Source organism: Loxodonta africana, chromosome 13 (genome assembly GCF_030014295.1).
Source record: "Loxodonta africana isolate mLoxAfr1 chromosome 13, mLoxAfr1.hap2, whole genome shotgun sequence".
In the NCBI taxonomy this organism is placed as follows: Eukaryota; Metazoa; Chordata; class Mammalia; order Proboscidea; family Elephantidae; genus Loxodonta; species Loxodonta africana.
Window position 1 is genome coordinate 39,516,376 of NC_087354.1, and position 18,645 is coordinate 39,535,020.

Sequence of the window (18,645 nt, forward strand, 5' to 3'; positions counted from 1 at the left end):
CTAGGGAAGCAGTAAGTCTGACCCAGAGCTGGCATCTGAATCCACGGTAACTCAAGTATCACCCGAAATATAGTTCTGATTTGAGGTGGAGAGAATTTTAATCATCTTCAAAAATTACTTTTTAAAAACCATTATTTGAACCTTCATCCATTGCTGGTGGGATTGTAAAATGATACAGCTACTGTGGAAAACAGTCTGGTAACTCCTCAAAAAGTTAAAAATGTAGAGTTACTATTTGATCCAGCAATTCCACTCCTAGGTATGTGCCCAAAAGAATTGAAATCAAGAATGCAAACAGACATTTGTACGTCAGTGTTCACTGTAGTATTATCCACAATAGCCAAAAGGTGAGAACGACCTAAATGTTCATCAATAGACAAATGGATAAACAAAATGTGGTATATCCATACAATGAAATATTATTTAGGCATGAAAAGGAATGAGCTCTGGATACATGCTACAACATAGATGAACCTTGAAAACATCATCCTGAGTAAAATAAATCAGTCACAAAAGGACAGAATTGTATGATCCCACTTAATGAAATATCTGGAATAGATGACTGTACACAGACCGAAGCTTATTAGTGGTTACCAGGAGTGGGCTGGGGAGGGGGGTGGCGGACAGGTGGGAGATTCATTGCTTAGGGGACATTGAACTTCTGTTAAAGGTGATAGAAAAATCTGGAAACAGATAATGGTGATGGTTGTACAACATGATGAACACAATACCATTGAATTGTACTTGTGAAGCATGTTGAAAAGGCATTTAGACCTGTGGTTTTGGGGACAGGTCAACCTGGGTTCAAATCCAAATTCTGCCCCTTACCAGTTGTGTGACCTTGGGCGCTCACTTCCCCTCTTTGTGCCTCCTCATCACCAACTTTTTCTTCCCTGTGAAGACTCAGTGAGGTGACGACTGTGATGCTCTGGTGCAGGGTAGCTGGTGGACTCCATAAATGGTGGTTTCACAAAGGGCAGGGCCACACATGAGTTTCAGGTGACAGAGGCTGAAAGTAGACAGGAGGAGGTGAGGGGCCCAGCCATGGAAATGTCAGTCAGAGCCCCCCAAAGAGGAGGACCAACAGGGGAACCTGGGAACCTAGATGGAGCTGGTGGGTGCTGGATGGGAAGGCTAAGACAGTCCCCTGGAGGGAGCAACTCTGGTGCTGGGCCTTGAGTGGTGGACCTGTGGGACTGATTAATTGATTGAGTGGTTGGTTCATCCCTTCCTTCCCTCCCTCCCTCATTTCCTCAACAGCATATCGAGCCCCTTGACTTTGCCCAGCTCTGAGCAATGAGTCAGAACCCATGCCCTTAAGGAGGTGACCTGGTAGGGGAAAGGGGAGGATGCAGGCTGGGGGAGGGGGTGCAGGGAGGCTTTGTGAGCAGCCCCTAGGAAGTCAGGCACTTCCTCGGAACAGCCAGGTCACTTGTGACTGTGGCTCACTCAGCTGCAGCCCCTCCCAGCACTGCTTAGGTCTAAGCAGGGGCTGGGCAGGACTCAGCCTCCAGCGCTCTGGGGACGCGAGCTCCTGAGGACCAGGCCTCCTCAAGAATGGCCAATGTAGGTTTGGTTTTGCTTTCGTTCTCTCCCTGCGGGTCTGGGGCTTGGCGTGGGGCCGGGCGGGAATGTGGAGCATCCTGCTTCAGGCTGCCCTCCAGCCTGTTCCCTGCTCCAAGCTCTCCCATCTTCCCCAAAGGCATCATGGATAACAGGTCCCCTGTGCGTCCAGATTCCTGTCCTGACTCTGCCCCGTGTGCCTGAGGCAGGCCTTCCCCTCTCTGCGCTGCAATTTCCTCCTAGGACTGGGGCACTGGACAAGATGCTGCCTCACAGCTTCTGACCTGGGGGTGGGGAGGGCAAAGGCCGAGGCGGCAGGAAGCTGGGGTCTGCTGCTGGTTAGCGGGCAAGTGGCTGCACACAAGAACCACAGAAAGGGAAGCCTGGCCCAGCAGCACCAGTCCTGAACATTGGGGCCGATGCTTGCCCCAGGATGGGCCTGTTGGAGCCCTGGATGGCCAGCTAGGACCCAGACACCCTGCTTGTCACTCTGCAGGCAGCAGAGCCTGGGCCAAGCCCTCCTCAGGAATTTCTAGGGATACTTATCAAGGAGGGTATGAGCTTGGAGTCTTAAGCATCCTGTCAGCCTGGGGATTCTACTATTTGGAGTTTGCTGAGCATGGGGCCACTTGGGGCCATTTGTGCTGTGTCTGTCCTTCCCTACCCTGTTTGAGTCTCCTTAGACCTTGAAGAACAATACCTTCTCTTCCCAGGACCTGGCTCAAATGCCTCTTCCTGCAGGAAGATTTCCTTGATTTTGATTCCCCACCCCAACCCCCAGACCCACATAGCACTGCACCTGCGGGCAGGAAGGGCCTGGGGCAGGGGCAGGGGTAGCAGCTTTTGCCTTTGAGACAGGTTCAAAGCTGTCTCCCCCAAGTGTGTGTGACCTTGGGGAGCCCCACTGATTCTCTGAGCTCTGTGAGTGGGGCTGTGGTGCATGCTGTCAGGGTTTCCATCCCTAGTCTCTGTGGCTCTTTAGGGTCTGTGGGGAACTAAAGACAGAGAGTAGATGCCAAGTCTCAGGGCAGGCTCCGGGTTTCCTTTGCCTGGCAGAGCACCCCTCTCAGACCCCCCTTCTCAGTCTGCCTCTTAACTAGGCGGCCCAGGGTGTGCCCAGGTCCTGACTGAAGCCACCCTCAATGTCCACCTCTCAGGGTTGGTGTGAGAAGACCACCTCAGGCTCCGCTACATTCTATTGTCATTACAGAGGCTGTATAGTGTCACAGTGAAGACCATGGACTGGGGCCAGATTGCCTGTTTCAATGCCAGGCCTGCCATTTTTAAGCAGTGTGACCCCGGGCAAGGTCACACTTCACCTTCCGTGCCTCAGTTTCTTCACTTAGTTGAGATGATAGGGTGTTTGGGAGGGTGATGGGAGCAGTGCCAGACAAGTATACTTTGGTGCTGGCTGTTATCACAGATCTTTGGTGGTGAGCCCTTCCTTCTCTTGGCCGTCTGTGTTTGAGTTGAAGTGTGTTGGGCTGTGAGCTCCAATGCCGGGCGCTGTCCCCCTGCCCAGCCAGTAGTCAGGGCTCACTTACGCATGTTTCGTGCACAAACACACAAACTGCCCGCCTGTGTGAACCCAGGTCCTGAGACCCGAGGGCTTGACCTTGAACGGGGGAGATGGAGGCAGACGGGGAGGCTGGGCCCCAGGGACAGGAGAGAGACTCAGAGGAGTCCTTACTGGGCTGTGCTCGGTCCTGCCACCCTGCCCTGCACTGGCCGGCCCGTGGCACTCACCTGTCCCTCTGCCTTGTGTTGCAGTGCAGGGACTTTGTGGCCCACCCTGCCCTGCACTGGCTGGCCCGTGGCACTCACCTGTCCCTCTGCCTTGTGTTGCAGTGCAGGGACTTTGTGGCCCACGTGGGCTACGAGGTGCTGCTGCAGAGGCTGCTGGACGGCAGGAAGATGTGCAAGGACGTGGAGGACCTTCTACGGCAGAGGTGAGCCTCGAGCTCGGGCTGCTCCGGCAGGAGGGAGGCCTCACTGCTGGTATGTAGAAACCCGACTGGTTTCTGTGTGATGACCTCATTCTTGCACCTTTGCTGAATTCACTTATTAGCTCCAGTGGCTTTCTTGTGGATTCTTTGTGGTTTTCCATATAAAGGATCATGTCGCCTGCAAAGAGAGAGAGTTTTACTTCTTCCTTTGTGTTTTAGATGTCATTTATTTCTTTTTCTTGCCTAACTGCTGTGGCTATAACTTCCAGTACAATGCTAAACAGCAGTGGTGAGAGCAGGCACCCTTGTATTATTTCTGGTCTTAGGGGGAACGCTCTGTCTTTCTCCACTGAGTATGATGTTAGCTGTGGATTTTTTATGAAACCCCTTTAGCATGTTGATGAGTGGGCCTTCTATTCTTAGTTTTCTGAGTGTTTTTTTTTTATCACGGAAAAAAAAAAAAAACAGTTGCCATTGACTCTGACTCCTGGTGACCCCATGAGCATCCGAGGAGAACTGTCCTCCACAGTGTTTTCCGTGGCTCTGACTCCTGGTGACCCCATGTGTATCCGAGTAGGACTGTCCTCCACAGTGTTTTCCGTGGCTGGGTTTTCAGAAAGTAAATCATCAGGCCTTTCTTCTGAGGTGTTTCTGGGTGGACTTGAACCTGCAGCTTTTCAGTTAACCTTTTGCACCACTCAGGGACTCCTTTATCATGAAAGGGTGTTGGGTTTTGTTAAATGAACCCACCAGCACCTCAGGAAGTAGATAAGCTCCCTTACTCACTCAGCCAAGCTGCTGTCAAAGCACCCTGGCTCCAAAAATTCAGGGGTCCCACTCTCCTTTTTTTTCCAGACCTAGACTTCCCCAAGTTTGGGGGGGCCCTAAGTGGGCAAATAATTTGATGTTCCTTCAAATGTCCCTGTATTTGGCCAACATTTATTTAGAGATGTGGCTAGGGGCTTACCTTTTGCAAGGTTCAGCCTGCAGGGTGATGCCTGCTCCGGAAGGCCGAATGGTTGGAAGCTCAAGTTCTGCTGCAGAGGTTTTAGGGCCCCGCAGCCAGCAGAACTGGGAGAGTTAGCGTCTACACTTGGTTCTTGCAGGGCCCAAGCGGAGGAGCGGTACGGGAAGGAGCTGGTGCAGATCGCCCGGAAGGCAGGGGGCCAGACGGAGATCAAGTAAGAGGTCCCCCAGCCCTGGGGCTCAGCCCTTTCCTTTGTCAGGCAGCTTCTGGGCCCTTTGGAGGGTTTAAGGCTTCATAGCATGGGGTAGGCTGGGATGGGGGGAGCAGGGAGGGTCTGTGAGCACCAATGCCAGGCACTGTGTCCCCTGCCCAGCCAGCAGGCGGGGCTCACTTATGCTAACAGGGCTAGGGCATCAGGACCCTCTTTGGTACCTGGAGGACAATTCTCTTGGGTATTGAGCATTCTGAGTGAGGGTCTCTGGGAGACCAGGCTCTGCGTGTGGGAGAAAATTCAGGGGTCTGAGTGCCTGAAATGGGCTGGGGGTGCGTGGGCAGGAGGCCATCAGGCCACAGGAGCTTGCCGCTCAGCATCCTGGGGGGCCTCAGGTGCATCTCTGAGAGTCCTGAGGGGCGGGCGACAGCATCGGGCACCCAGAGCCCCCTGCAGTGTTGACTCAGCCTGAGCTTCAAGGAGAGGCAATGTGGTCGGAGATGGGGGCTGGGAGGGGACACACCTGGGTCCAAGTCCCAGCTCCTTAACCACCTGCTATATGAACTTGGGCTGGTCACTAAAACTGTCTGCGCTTCCACTTCCTTGTCAGTGAGAGGAATTGATCCTCAAAGGATTAGCTAAATCCAGACTTGGGTCAGCCTGGCTCTGCATAGTTGTTATTGTGGAATAGCTGGGGTTCTCTACCCGTGGAGGTCTGGGTCTATGTGTGCAGGGGCTGGGGTGGGGATGGGGATAGGGCAATGGGTTTCAGGGCAGCTGAAGGAAGAACTTTCTAACATGGAGTGGACGAGCTGCCTTGGAGGGTATGGGCTCTCCCCTCTGGGTGAGGATTGAGCCAGGCAGAGGATCAGACAGGGTGCTGGACCCCAAGTCCCCAAAGAGCTCTGATGAGCATTCGCATCCTTCCTGGGGACCCTAGGCCAAGCCCAGTGTGTAGCTGCTGTAGCACCTATGCCCCTGGAGGACAAGTCTCACTTTGCCCAAGGGAGATGGCCCCAAGCTGTCAGTTCTGAAGCCTGAACCAGGTGCCTCATTCGGGGAACATACGACACTCTCTTTGGCCTTTCCAAAGATCCTGTCTGGATCCTGTTTCTCATGGGGAGCCAGAGAAAACAGGAGGAGGACTGGAGGCAGTGGTGTGAGCCAGGAGAGATTAAAGCCCAATGCCCAAAGGGTCTGAATGTTGGCCCAGATTATGCACATAGCCCTAGGAGGGAGAGGCCTGAGCTCGAATCCCTGTTCTGACTTTGTGAGCTGTGTGACTGTGGGCAAGTCCCTTAACCTTTCCGTGTCTGTTTCTCATTTGCCCACTTGGTGAGTTGTTGTGCAGATAAACAAGAGGGCAGCATGGAGGGCTGGATTCGGGCTGGGCAGAGGAGGGCTCAGGACATGTTTAAGGAATGAGTGGAAGTCTGCTGGGAACCGCCTTTGTCTTCCCCAGGGAACTGGTGCCTAGGGCTGGCTCTCTGCTGGAACTAACTGGAGACGTGGAGGCAGGGGAAGGTGCTGGCTGTGTGGGGTGGGGAGCATGACTGAGGAGGAGTACCTGCCGACCTCCCAGACTCCCAGGCCAGCCAGGAAATGAGACCATTCCCAGGAAGACAGAGGACCTTATGGGGTGGGAGGAGGGGGGAGGATTCAGACGCTGGGAGGGTGGAAGCGGGTGTTGCAGGCGGGACTCTGAGGCATTCTCAGGGGGCTGTGAGTCACAGGGAACTAAAACAAGGAAGGAGAAACCACCAACAGAGAGAACAAACTGAGACGGGGGAGCCAGTGGGCAGTGTGAGGGGAGGAGGATGCAGTATCTTGCCCCAGGTGAAGAGATATGAAGTGGCCAGGGCGACGCTCTGGGCAGCCCTGATTCCCTGCATGATCATGGGAGGCTGAGTGGGGAAGGGTCTGCCCTGAATTATATACTGTGTGACCTTGGGGCGATCACTCCTCCTCTCTGAGCCCTCGGTCCTCAGCTGTGAAAGGGGGCAGTCGAAATGATGAGCAGAGAGTGCCAAATGCACCGGGAATGCTCAATAAACACAAGGGTCTTTATAGTCTCACAGACCTCCAGACCCCACCCCTTGTTAGTCAGGTAAATTGGGGTCACCCTGGCTTAGACCTGAGAAACCTGACTGGGCAGCCTTGGCCATTTCTTTTTGGAACCAAACCCTTCCTGGCCCAGAGCCAAGGGCCCTCAGGACAAACTGCAGGTGAAGCTGGAAGCTGGAAGTCCCTGGAAAGGGAGGCTTTAATCCCGAGTGGGTGTTCTAGTGGCAGAGGCCCAGGCTGGGGTAGGGAGCAGAGCCGGGCTCTGCCTTTCTGCCTACTGAGGAGGAACTACAGCCTGGGCTGGGAATGCTGGGTCCCACCACTCAGCCAAACCTGAAGCAGGAAAGGCAGAACAAACCCCACGGTGGGTCCCAAGTCCACGGCTCCTGTTGCCCCTGCAGCCCAGCCACAAGCATTCCCAGATCAGGCGGGGAGTGGTGCATGAGAAGCCAGCACTCCCCAGGGCTCACCATCAGGTTGGGGTAACCAGAGGAGCAGGGCAGAGCTGGAGGCTGGGGAGAGCATCTCCTTCAAGGGAGGGAGGGAGGGCAGGTGGAGAGGAAGGTGCAGGGCCACCTGCATGGACAAAAGCTCAGAGGTGGGAAAGTGCAGTGTACATCCAGAGCCAGTGAACAGCAAGAGTAGGAGCTGAACCCATCTCAGCTCACCTGCTGCCTCCCATAGGGCCATGCTCCCTGCAGCTCCCAGCTTAGGTCACTGTACACAGTAACACACAGTGTTCCTGTTGACCCAAGTGGCATACACTAGGGCCTGGTGAGGCCATTCAGTCATTGGCTCATTCCATTTGCATTCTCTGCATGCCGAGTGTCTGTCATCCACCCATTTAGTCGCCAAGTATTTGTGTGCCATGCCCTAGGCTGAGTGAGGGTGAGCCAAGAATTTAAAGAAAATAAAACTTCATTCTCCTCCCCAGTTCTGTGCATCGGAACCTCCCTTCAGGGTGCTCTTATGCCCCACCTTCCCCAGGAAGCCTTCTGGGACAACCCCAGTCTTCCTTCACCCTCTCTTAGACCAGGTCCCCCCATCCCCATGCCAACTTGGAGGGCTCTTTGAGGGAGGTGTGAGTGACGGCCATGACATCTTGGGTTACTTCCTCATGGCTGAGACTCATGGGTGTGTGCCTTGGGGTTGGCCCACCCCAGGAAATGTGGCCTGGAGGGCCCATCTTAGGGTGGAGCGACATACCCAGCCTCCCCTTGGCCTGCAGCTGATCCCCTAGGTCTTGTGGGATGCTCATTCTCAGCCCCTGAAGGGTGGGCCTGAGTTGGGAGGTGGAAAGGTTGAGGCTGGGGGGGCACGGGGGTGGAGGGGAGATGAGCAGGAAAAAAGCCAGAGGAGGTTAAATGACCCTAGAAATAGCCCAGTGAGTGCCTGAAAGATGCAGCATTTCTGTGTCATCCCTGGACTTCAAACCACGCAGGAGCCTCACTCAGGCCACATAAAATAAAAGGAGGTGATTCCCACCTTCAAATGATTTTTGGCATTCGCCTCCTTCACACATTCACTCAGCAAACATCTGTTGGGCAGTGAGTAAGTAGGGTGCACAAATAAGACCTTGTCCCCAAACTCCAGGGATGCCCACGAGAGCTTTCAATGCATATTACAGACAGCAGGAGGTATGTGCGGGGGGGCCTTATCACCATGGCTTAAATCACACACCTAGCACTGCAGAAAGTTCACCTGACTCGTCTCCTGCCTCTTGGCCTTTGCTCCTGCTGTTGCCTCTAGGACGGCTCCTGCTTGTTTCTCCCTTGCTCGATCCTGCCTGTCCTTGGAGGTCCGGCTGAAATGCCACCTCTTCTCCCTCCCCCAGCCAGATGTGCTCCGCCTCCCTCTCCCAGTCCCCCTCTTCTTCATTCAGCCCCCAGTTGGGTGCTAAGGGTACCTGCATGCTCCCCGGCTGCACAGGGCAGGAGGTGAGGAAACAGGGGAATCAAGGTGAGCAGGGCTGGGGCCAGCTTGCTGTGAACCCCTCTGCAGTTTCCAAGGAGCAAGGACAACAGCCCAAGAGGCGCAGGTTTGAATCCCCTCATCGTGCCCATCTCCACTGGTTACAGGCCTGAAGTGCTGTGGTTTTCCTGTTGGGAGGGATTATCTTTTCATGGTCTCCCCTCTTTTGAGCTCAGACACAGAGAAAACATCACTGAGGATGCTGGAGGGAGAGATGGGCAGGCTTCATTCCTGTCAGGTGTCCTCTGGCACCAGCTCACCTGTCACCTGGGAAGTGGGCACATTCTGGCTGGCAGGTGGGCAGGGGATAGTGATGCCAAAGCAGGATTGGAAAGAGCACATGCCATGTGGTGGAAAGAGTAAGGGGGAAATACTTATACTGGAATTCTAGACTGCATTTGAGCACAGAATTTCAGGCTGAGCTTCCTGACAGCCAAGTCAAAAAGGGCAATGGGATGAGGTACCCAGGAGGGCACTGGTGACTGGTAACAGAAGACAGAGGACTGCACAGGGGTCCCTGTCCTAGGCATGCAGTGGAGACAGAATAGAGGAGAGCTTGGGGAGCTCTTGGTAAGTTTCCCTGTGGGGCAAGTTGGAGGAACCCAGGAGTGACAGAAAGCTAAGAGAAACCATCATTTCCGGATCTCATGGGGCAGAGAGAGACTTCAGATGGGCTCCAAACTCTCCATGAGATCAGACCTTAATATCATTCACTTGGGGAGAGTCTGCCCACCCATGGTGGGCTGCCTCTGGTCCTGGGCAAAGCAGGGGTCCTGCTCCTGCCCACAGAGCTGACGTTGCCTTCTTGGAAGCCCGAGGTCTAGAAGGAGACGGGGGAGTGTCCTGGGACCTGCTGTACAAGCCAAGCTGCACTAGCCTGCAGGTGTCAGTGCTGGGAACAGGTGAGCTAGGACAGGAAAGTCTGCAGCCCCAGAGGAGCAGATGGGGACCTAGAGTGGTCAGAGCCTGAGATCTCTTCCCAACTGTCCCAGGCAAAGTGAGTGGGCACAGCCCTCAGGGCCTAGCCAGGCTCGTGTGGGCAAATGGGAGCTAGAAGTGAGCGTGAAATTTTCCACCACCTGGAGTCTCTCAGGGGAGGGGGCAGAAGCTGAACATCTACATGGCCATGCTGCCCCAACAGGAGGGTCTCCTGGCATCCAGTGGAGGCAGGAGGAAGGATTTTATAGCTGACTCAGGCAACCTATTGCCATCGAGTTGATTCTGACTCACAGCGACTGTATAGGACAGAGTAGAACTGCCTTATAGGGTTTCCAAGGAGCGGCTGGTGGATTTGAACTGACAATCTTTGGTTAGCAGCTGTAGCTCTTAACCACTGCACCACCAGGAATAATGAGGCCTCAGTATTTACTGAGTGTTGAGTTTGTAGCTCTGGGCTATGAGCCTGGGAACAAAGGGAAGAAGAACCAGGCATCGGGGCTGCTTCAAAGGCTCACAGTCTAGTGGGGTGACATTGAATGCAAGGTGACAACAGGGACAAGTGCTGGAAGAGAAAGAAAAGGATGCCAGGCAAGGGGGAGTTAGCACATGCAAAGGCCCTGAGGTGAGAAGGAGCATGATAGGAGCCAGGTGACTGGAAGGCAGAGAAGGTTGTTAATGGGTGGGAAGTAAAGCTGGAGGGGTACAGGTGAGGGGGGCAGGGACTAGGGTGACGGCAGTGACAGGTGGACAGGTATGAGATTTAGGAGATAGAAAGTGGTGGAGGGGAGAGGACGAAGCAAAGGACGACTCCTGGGTTTCTGGTGAATGCAGGTAGGGAAACAGTGGGGCCTTCACTGAGCAGGGAGCCCTACAGGAGGAGCAGGTTTGTGGGGCAGGCACTGAGGCCCGTTTGGGACACTCTGAGGTACCTGTGAGATGTGAGATCCAAAAGGAAGTGAAGTCCAGGCAGTGGATGTGTGGGTCCTGAGCTCCAGGAGGGGTTCAGGCAGGGTGTGGCCATGAATGAGTTGGGGGCCAGTGGGTGGTATGGGAGCTATGGTGTGGATGAGGGCAGGGTGGGGTGAGGAAGGGCTTCACAGAGCCTGGAGGGGCTCTAACCATGAGTAGTGGGACTGAACCAAGAGGTGCATGTGTTGGGAAGGACAGAGATTGAGGTACTTGCTGGCGAGAAGAAAATTCTGTCAGAGAAGAGTCCACCCAAGGGAAGGTGGGGGTCATCAGGGCAGTCACCCCTCTCACTCCTCTGGTAGGAAGCAGAGGGCTGGCCTCACCTGGGTCTCACCCTCCTCCATCTCTTACCAGCCATGTGGCCATGGGACAGTTTCTTCACCTCCCCGACCCTAGTGTATCTCATCTGTAAAATGGGGATAATTAAGGTACATCCTTCCCCTTGCAGAGTTGTGAGGATTAAATAATTTAGACCAGTGGCATCAGCAGGACCTGGAGGTGCGTTAAATCAGAATGCTGGCCCCAGAGCCCGGCTCCATGGGACCTGAGAATCTACATTTCCAAAAAGCTCCCAAGACCCACTGGTTTAGGGTAAGATACCTGGAATTAAGTAGGTCCCCACAGTTCTCCCCCAGGCCTGTATTGCCGCTAGTCCTTCCAGGTTGCTGCTCCTCCTATGGTCTCAGTTTCCCTAGTTGTCCATGTGGAGACAGCCTTGTGTCATGTGGCCATGTGGACTCTAGGGGGCAGGCGAGCTGCTCCACAGAAGAAAGCGTACCCTGGCCCAGACCCGCAGCCTGGGGGGCAGACGCAGGATTCGGCGCGGCAACCTGAGACCTCGCTGCAGCTCTGTGTGACCCCAGCAAGCCTGGCCATGCTCTGGCCTCAGTTCTCCTATCCTCCTTGATTGACTGCGGCACCTCACGCGTCCTGGTCGGGAGGAAGCCATAGCGTATTCTACCTCGCAGGTTAAGGGAATACAAACGCAGGCGGAGAATTTTACCCCGCCATTGGGCCCAATCTGCATCGGCCACACGCCATTTCTTCGTGCACTTGGAGACTGGACGTGGCAGGTGTGAGCATCGGTCACACACATGCTGCTGAACAGGAGTCTGCTCCTTATGCCCCCAGGCTGCGCTGAGGGGTGGGAAGGAAGACCAACCTGCCCGGCAGGGGACCCCCACCTGAGGTTGGGTCCTATTGGGGGCTCCCCATAAGGGACACGTTGGGGGGACAGGTCAGGTCAGGTCAGGTTGCAGGGGTCTGTGGGACCCCCATGACCTGTCAGGGTGTGCAGAAGTGGGCTCAGAGGATGGTTCTATAATAGTGACAACCCTTGTAAAGCACCTAGTTTTTTAACAGGTCCGGATGGAGGTTCAGAAACCCTGGTGGTGTAGTGGTTAAGAGCTATGGCTGCTAACCAAAAGGCTAGCAGTTGGAATCCACCAGGCGCTCCTTGGAAACAGTATGGGGCAGTTCTACCCTGTCCTGTAGGGTTGCTATGAGTTAGAATTGTCTCTAAGGCAACTGGTTTTCTTTTTTTTTTTTTTTGGATGGAGGTTCTTTATACGTGTAAACTCATTTACTCCTCACATCCACCCTGTTCACACTAGTATTATCCCTGGTTTACAGAAGGGGAAACTGAGACACAGAGAGGTTCGGTAACTTACCCAAGGTCACACGATGAGTGAGATTCAAGCCCATGTTGTCTGGCTCCAGGTCTGCTTCTAATGCATGAGGGGGTCTAGAGCAGAAAGAAGCCCCTGCCGAGGTCCTGCTCATTTCCTAGGCTGGGCTTCTACACCTCCTTCCCTCCCTGAGATGGGGAGCTCCGCCCTCTGAGAGGCCCCCGCCCCTGAAAGCCAACAGGCTGGGCAGAGGCACTCTCCACCACTGGTCCTGTTTCTGTCCCTGGGACTCCCCTGCCCTGTGGTGCCCCATTATTCATCAGCCTGCACCTTTGCTCAAGCTTCAACTCAGCCATGGCACTGTGGGAGAGGCCTCTCAGCAGGGTTGCCAGATAAAATACAGAATGCTCAGTTAAATCTGAGTTTCAGAAAAAAACAAGTACTTTTTTAGGGTATGTCCCAAATGTTATGAGGGCATACACTCTTCCTCCTCCACCAGGCCTGGTGCAGCCTCTTCCCCTCTGGCCTTACTGGTGCCCTCCTGAAACCCTCTCTGGAGCTGACAGTGCCCACATCTCTGCTCCTGACTGGCTTGCCCTGCTGCCTCCTGACCCCAAGCTCAGTGCGCTCTAAAGTAAACTCCCTCACTTCCCTCCTGTCCCTTAAACCCATTTCCCTCCTATGCCCCACTAAACCTGCCAAAACAGAGATGGGGAGGCGCCTCTGGCCGCCCTCACCTGTGCATCCTGTCTGTCCCGTCCTATTAGCCACCCCGCTAAAGCCCCTCACATCTCTCCTCTCCTTGTGACCCTACCCATCCCACTTCCTCTCAACTCACCTCCAAAATGGCCTCCACACCACCTGTGGAAAGCCAGCTATGAACACTGCCCTCCCCTACTCCAAACTGGTCTTGAGGGTCCTGGGAACCTGAAGAGGCAGGGAGAGGCTGTCTGTGTGTGGGTGAGAGGGGGTCTCAGGAAGGAGGGTGGGTCCAGAAGACAGTCTCACCTTCTCTAAGAATGCAGCTAGGAGCAGACCCAGGTGGGGGCTTTGAAGACTCCCTCTTCTCTCACAGGGAGAACTGTGGTTGCTTTATAATTCCCAGAGAGAGGGGTCTGCCTTCCAGAAACCCCATTTGGAGCATGTGGATGGTCACTGTCTGGCCAGGGCACCCTTTGGTCTGTAACAGCACGTGTGAGGTGCCAAGGGCCCTCCCCGCAAAATCAGTCCCTGAGGCCAGCGGACATCAGGTCTGCGCTTCGCTCTCCTCCTCTGACCCAGTCTTTCTGTTTTGCAGCTCCCTGAGGGCCTCCTTTGACTCCCTGAAACAGCGTAAGTCCCTAAGTCCCGACTGTCCCCACCCCAGGCTGCAGGGGACAGCCCTCCCCCAGGACCCCAGCCCCCCCATAGAGAGACATGGTGAGGGGTGAGCTCAGGCTGCGGCCCGGCTTTGCACCAGAATTTGGGAGGATGAACAGAAGATGAGGTGCGGGGGCTGGGTGGGTCCAGGCAGGGGCGAGTGTGTAGGCGGCTGAAGCCCCTCAGTTCTGATGTCTCCGTATTCTGCTGCAGAAATGGAGAATGTGGGCAGCTCGCACATCCAGCTGGCCCTGGCCCTGCGTGAGGAGCTGCGGAGGCTTGAGGAGTTCCGTGAGAGGCAGAAGGAACAGAGGAAGAAGGTGAGATGCTGCTGGGGAAGGAGAGCAGCTCGCCATCACAGGGCCCCAAGTGTGAGGGCGCCCTTCTCAGCCTGAAGAAGTGATAGGCCCTCCTGACAGACCCTACGTGGGGCAGACAGTCTAAGCCTGGGTGTCCTGGCCAAACCCATCCCCTCTGTGCCTCAGTTTCCCTTTTGCAAGATGGGACTCATATGCTCATGTCCCAAGCTTTGGGGGCCCAGGCCAGAGCCAGGATCCTTGAGTGTGCACAGGCAGGGCACCAGCTCCGATTAGTGGCTCTGGTCACAGAAATTCTTTGACTCTGGTTATGGAAAGTCCATGAGGCCAGCCGGGGCCTCAGGCTTTTAGGAGTCTAAATTTGGATCCCACAGCAGACAATGGGTCCCCGAAGCCAGCACCCTCTGAGGTGGGACTTGCCCACAGAGCACCTGCTGTGATGGGCCTGCTATTCTGAGCTCTCCAGTGGCGAGAACTGTGATGTCTGTTGAGCTGCTGAGCAGCCAGGGCCCTGCAAGCCGAGAGCCGTGATGTGGTGTGTGGTGAGCCTGCGTGGCTGGTGTGTGTATGTATATACGTGTGTGCAGACAGCACGGGCACACCGTGAGCACGTGTCCTTGTCTGGCTTTGTGTCTGCGTCTGTGACAGGGTGGCTTGCCGAGATCCCCCAGCTAGCCCAGGGCCCCCACTGGGACCCCGGCACAAACTGGCTCCAGCCCCAATTTGAGGGGTGTTTTTTTTCTTTTATTTCCAGTTCTCCTCGTACCTTATCACCTGCTCTCTCTAGGCTGAGTTTCATCCCTCTGGGAATAAGTCCAGAAGGCCTGGTGTGCCCACATGTGCTCATGAGCATGTTTGGTGCATGTGTGTCATCTGTGAGCAGCTTTTGGTTGTACACGTGTGAGCATGGGAGAGTGGACTTGTGTGTACATGTGGGCGTATCTGTAAGCGGGCGTGCATGAAGGCCTGTGTGCGTGTGAGCAGCTGGAAGTGTGCGGGCCTGTTAGTGTGCACTTCCGTGTGTGTCACGGGGACTTCATGTGCACATGTGGATCATTGTGCGTGTGCATTTGTGTATACAGGCACTAGTGAGGAAGGACTGCGTGTGTATGTGTGCGTGTGTGTAGGCTGGATGCTTCCTGGCTAGAGACCAAGTCCTGCTAGGGGTCTGCAGCACAGAGGACATGGCGGGCATCACTGGGCTTCTCCTTAGCTCTCTGTTCTGAACAGTTCTCGGGAGAGGGAAGGCATCCAGACCCTCAGAGCCAGGGGGGTGCTGCGCCTCATCCCAGGGACACTCGTCCTCTTGGCCTAGGGGAGCGTCCTGAGGCCGTGGTCCCCTGCTCAGAGCCTCGTGTCCCCTGCAGTACGAGGCCGTCATGGACCGTGTCCAGAAGAGCAAGCTGTCACTCTACAAGAAGACAATGGACGTGAGTGTGAGGGTCGTGGGCTCCTCCTTGGTCCAGGGTGGCAGCGCTCAGGCAGTGGTCCCCAGGGTGGGCTGGGATCCAGGATGTGGCTTGCCTCAGCACTCTGTCCAGCCAACACTGCGGCCTACTGGGTGGCTGGGGCTGCACCAAGCACCAGTGCCCCAAGTGGATCAGCCAGGCCCTACCCTTGGGGGACTGATGGGCAGACTGTCCCAGACAGTGGTCCACGGGTGATCCTCATTGTCACCTGGGGACTCCGGGATGGAGGGAGGAAGGCCCCCTGAGCGGTGCCCCATAGAACGCTGGTCAAGAAGGGAAAGCAGTGCTCTGTGAGAGGGACCGGCCTGGGCAGAGGTTCAGCAGCAGGGGGATGTAGGCCATTTTCAGGGTCCTGCAGTGGTTTGTTATGGCCACACCCCCAAAGAGGCCAGGGCCGTGGGCAGAGCTGCACTGTCCGCAGTGGGAAGGGTCTGGGGATGAGACTTTGCCAGCAGCCCCCACACCTTCTCCATCTCCATTCCTGACCCCCAGATCCCTGTCCCTGGCAAGGATGCCACCACTCCGCCCACAGCACCCCAAGAGGGAGAAAAGAGGTTGATCTCAGGCAGCCTTCTTCTGAAGGAAAGGGTAGGGCCATGCAGCCCCCTAAGTGTCTCCCTCCATACCCCCAGTCCAAGAGGACATATGAGCAGAAGTGCCGTGACGCGGACGATGCCGAGCAGGCCTTTGAGCGCATCAGTGCCAGCGGCAACCAGAAGCAGGTGGAGAAGGTGTGTGGGGCCACTGGGACCATGTGGTGTCATCTATGGCAGGGGCAGGGCAAGGAGGCTGGGAGAGGGTGCTACAGATACCCCAGGAGAGGACTGCTTCTGGGGCCTGCTGGCTTCTCACTTGGATCACCACCCTCTACCCTCTCTGGGCCTCCATCTCCCCATCTGTGGAATGGGGTGCCTAGAATCTAAAGGCATGGACAGATGGGGTCACCTCATCCCCCTTTGCCATCTTTCAGGCTGCACCCTAGCCCTTAATCCTCAAAGCAGGCCCACTGTGGCCTAGGCCAGAGCTCACGGGGCAGAAAGCAGAAGCTAGAGCCACCCATCCCACTCCCCTAATCCCACCAGCTACCTCACTGAACCTCACACAAGCCTTGGAGGAGGGCTCTGTAGGCCCGTGTCACAGAGAGGACTCTGAGGCCCAGAAACAGGAGCACCTTGCCCAAGGTCTTGGAGCCAGGATGCAGCAGAGAGAGGATCCAAACTCAGGCCCATTCAGAGCCCGAGCTCTTGACTGCTCTGACCTCCAGGGCATGCCAGGGACAGCCTCCCTTGGCCCAGGCTGGGCAGGGGTGTCAGAGCCACCAGGTCCCAAGAACACATTTCACCCATTGCACAGACCCATAAGCTGAGGCCCAAAGAGGGCAGGGGCCTGAGGGTGAGCTGGGGTACTCAAGGCAGGGCTCAGAGCCCAAGTCCTGACCAGTGGATTCAGCACTGGCCACGTGGGGCCACTAGGCCTGGCCCCTGGTCTACATTTCTCCCTCTAGGTCTTGACATCTAGTTTTTAGGCTGGATCTTCATGGGTTGGAGGTTTCTGTTCTTATCCCTTTTTACTGGAACTAGCCTCGCGTCTTTTGTGGAGTGAGGCTGGCAGTAAATGATGGAATCTGTCTGCAGTTGGCTCCTGAGTGTCTGTCCCCCTGGGAGGCTGGGGAGAGAGTAACAGAGTCACTTTGGAGTGGGGTGGGTGGGCCCTGGTTCCTCGAGGGGTGTAAGGGGCTCAGAGCTGCTTCTCTCTCTCCTCAGAGCCAGAACAAAGCCAAGCAGTGCAAGGACTTGGCCACAGAGGCTGGTACGTGGGCCCTGCCTGCCTTCTCAGACCCGGTGTTGTGGCCTGGACAGTCCTCCCTACCACACACTTCTTAGTCCTGGGGACACTTACATTCACACACCCAACTACACAGAGTTACACACATGTCATACTCATTTCCATATTTCTGCAATTAAAACGTGTTCTCTCATTTGCCAAGACTGTTCTTGGTGCGTTATATGTCTCAACTAATCCTCACAATGATTCTGTAAGGTAGGTGCTATTATCATCACCCCCCCTTTTTTTTTAATAGATGAGGAAATTGAGGAACAGAGAGGTTAAGTAACTTGTCCAAGCTCACACAGCCAATAAGTGGTGGTGACTGCAGTTGAACGCAGGCCGTCTGGCTCCAGAGCCCAGGACTTGGGAGACATTCATGCCATCCATGGGAGGCAGACCCACTCATATCTCTGTCACGCACACATGCACACACTCTCACAAACTTGCACACAAACTCAAACTGAACATGCACAGCCTTCTCTGGCCTCTGTCTCCTCTACCCTTCACCTGATGTCAGAGCCCCCTCCAGTGCCCGTTGGCCCTGCTGGCATACCTCCTGGGACAGAGATTTCACCCCTCCTCCCTTCCCCCAGGAAGGCTCTCCTTCGTATATACTCTGCCCCTCCCAGGATGCGACTACTCCCCTGGTGGCGAGCAGGTGACCCCCAGAGATCTGGGGATGGGGGTAATGACCCAAGCCTGCTTGCCTCCCAGCCCTGTGTCCTGATGCTCCCATTGCCCCCCTTCCAGTGCACTGCTGCCCTCTCTGAACCTCAGTTTCCCATCCGGAAAGTAAGGGGTAGGCCGGTGATGGAGAGGCCTGGACCCTGAACGTGTGTCCGGTGCGTCTCCACCGCAGCCCCCAGCAGCTCAGAGTCGGGTGGAGGAGCTGGGTCACCCTGGAAAGAGCAGGAACGGGGGGCAGCCCACCATCATTCAGATGAAGCACTCCCAGGGCTGGGGAAGGTCTCTCAGGGAGGTGGGGCTCCAAGGATTTGGGAGGAGTTCAGAGGTGTCAAGGAGCCCATGTTTGGGGTATGGCCTCCCTGAGGGCTGCCTGTGCTTCCAGATCGGGTGTACAGGCAGAACATTGAGCTGCTGGAGAAGGTGCGGGGCGAGTGGGAGCAGGAACACCGGACCACCTGTGAGGTGAGTGAGCCCAGTGTGGAGCCTCTTTCCCAGCTGTAGAACAGGGAAAGTCTACTCTGCTCTAGTGCTTCCCACACAAGGCAGTGGTGGGGGAGGGCATCATTCATTCACTCCCTCGTTCAGTCACTCGTCCACTCACTAGCCAGTTCATGGTGCACCTACTCCTCACCAGGCCCCATGCTGGGTCCCTGCCCTTGTGGTGCTTACTGCCTGCTTTGTGCCCTGGGACCTTTTGTCACAGATGGGCTTGGGAGTCTTCACCCCCT

At 55.6% G+C, this 18,645-nt stretch overlaps 1 protein-coding gene across 9 annotated transcripts in view; it reads left to right on the forward strand.

The window, feature by feature from the left end:
- The window catches only part of PSTPIP1 (proline-serine-threonine phosphatase interacting protein 1), a 46,754-nt gene that overhangs the window by 21,206 nt on the left and 6,903 nt on the right, over positions 1-18,645 (forward strand). For 5 of the 9 annotated variants that reach the window (XM_023552943.2, XM_003413734.4, XM_023552942.2 and 2 more), the window contains 8 exons: positions 3,412-3,512; positions 4,616-4,690; positions 13,556-13,590; positions 13,831-13,937; positions 15,302-15,364; positions 16,036-16,134; positions 17,167-17,212; positions 18,300-18,379. In XM_023552943.2, coding sequence (XP_023408711.1) covers positions 3,478-3,512; positions 4,616-4,690; positions 13,556-13,590; positions 13,831-13,937; positions 15,302-15,364; positions 16,036-16,134; positions 17,167-17,212; positions 18,300-18,379 — 540 coding nt within the window. In that variant the 5' untranslated portion in view covers positions 3,412-3,477. Of the gene's footprint in view, positions 1-1,405; positions 1,567-3,333; positions 3,513-4,615; positions 4,691-13,555; positions 13,591-13,830; positions 13,938-15,301; positions 15,365-16,035; positions 16,135-17,166; positions 17,213-18,299; positions 18,380-18,645 lie in introns of those variants that run through there. The other 4 variants (XM_064267228.1, XM_064267227.1, XM_023552941.2 and 1 more) reach the window with 3 other exon arrangements.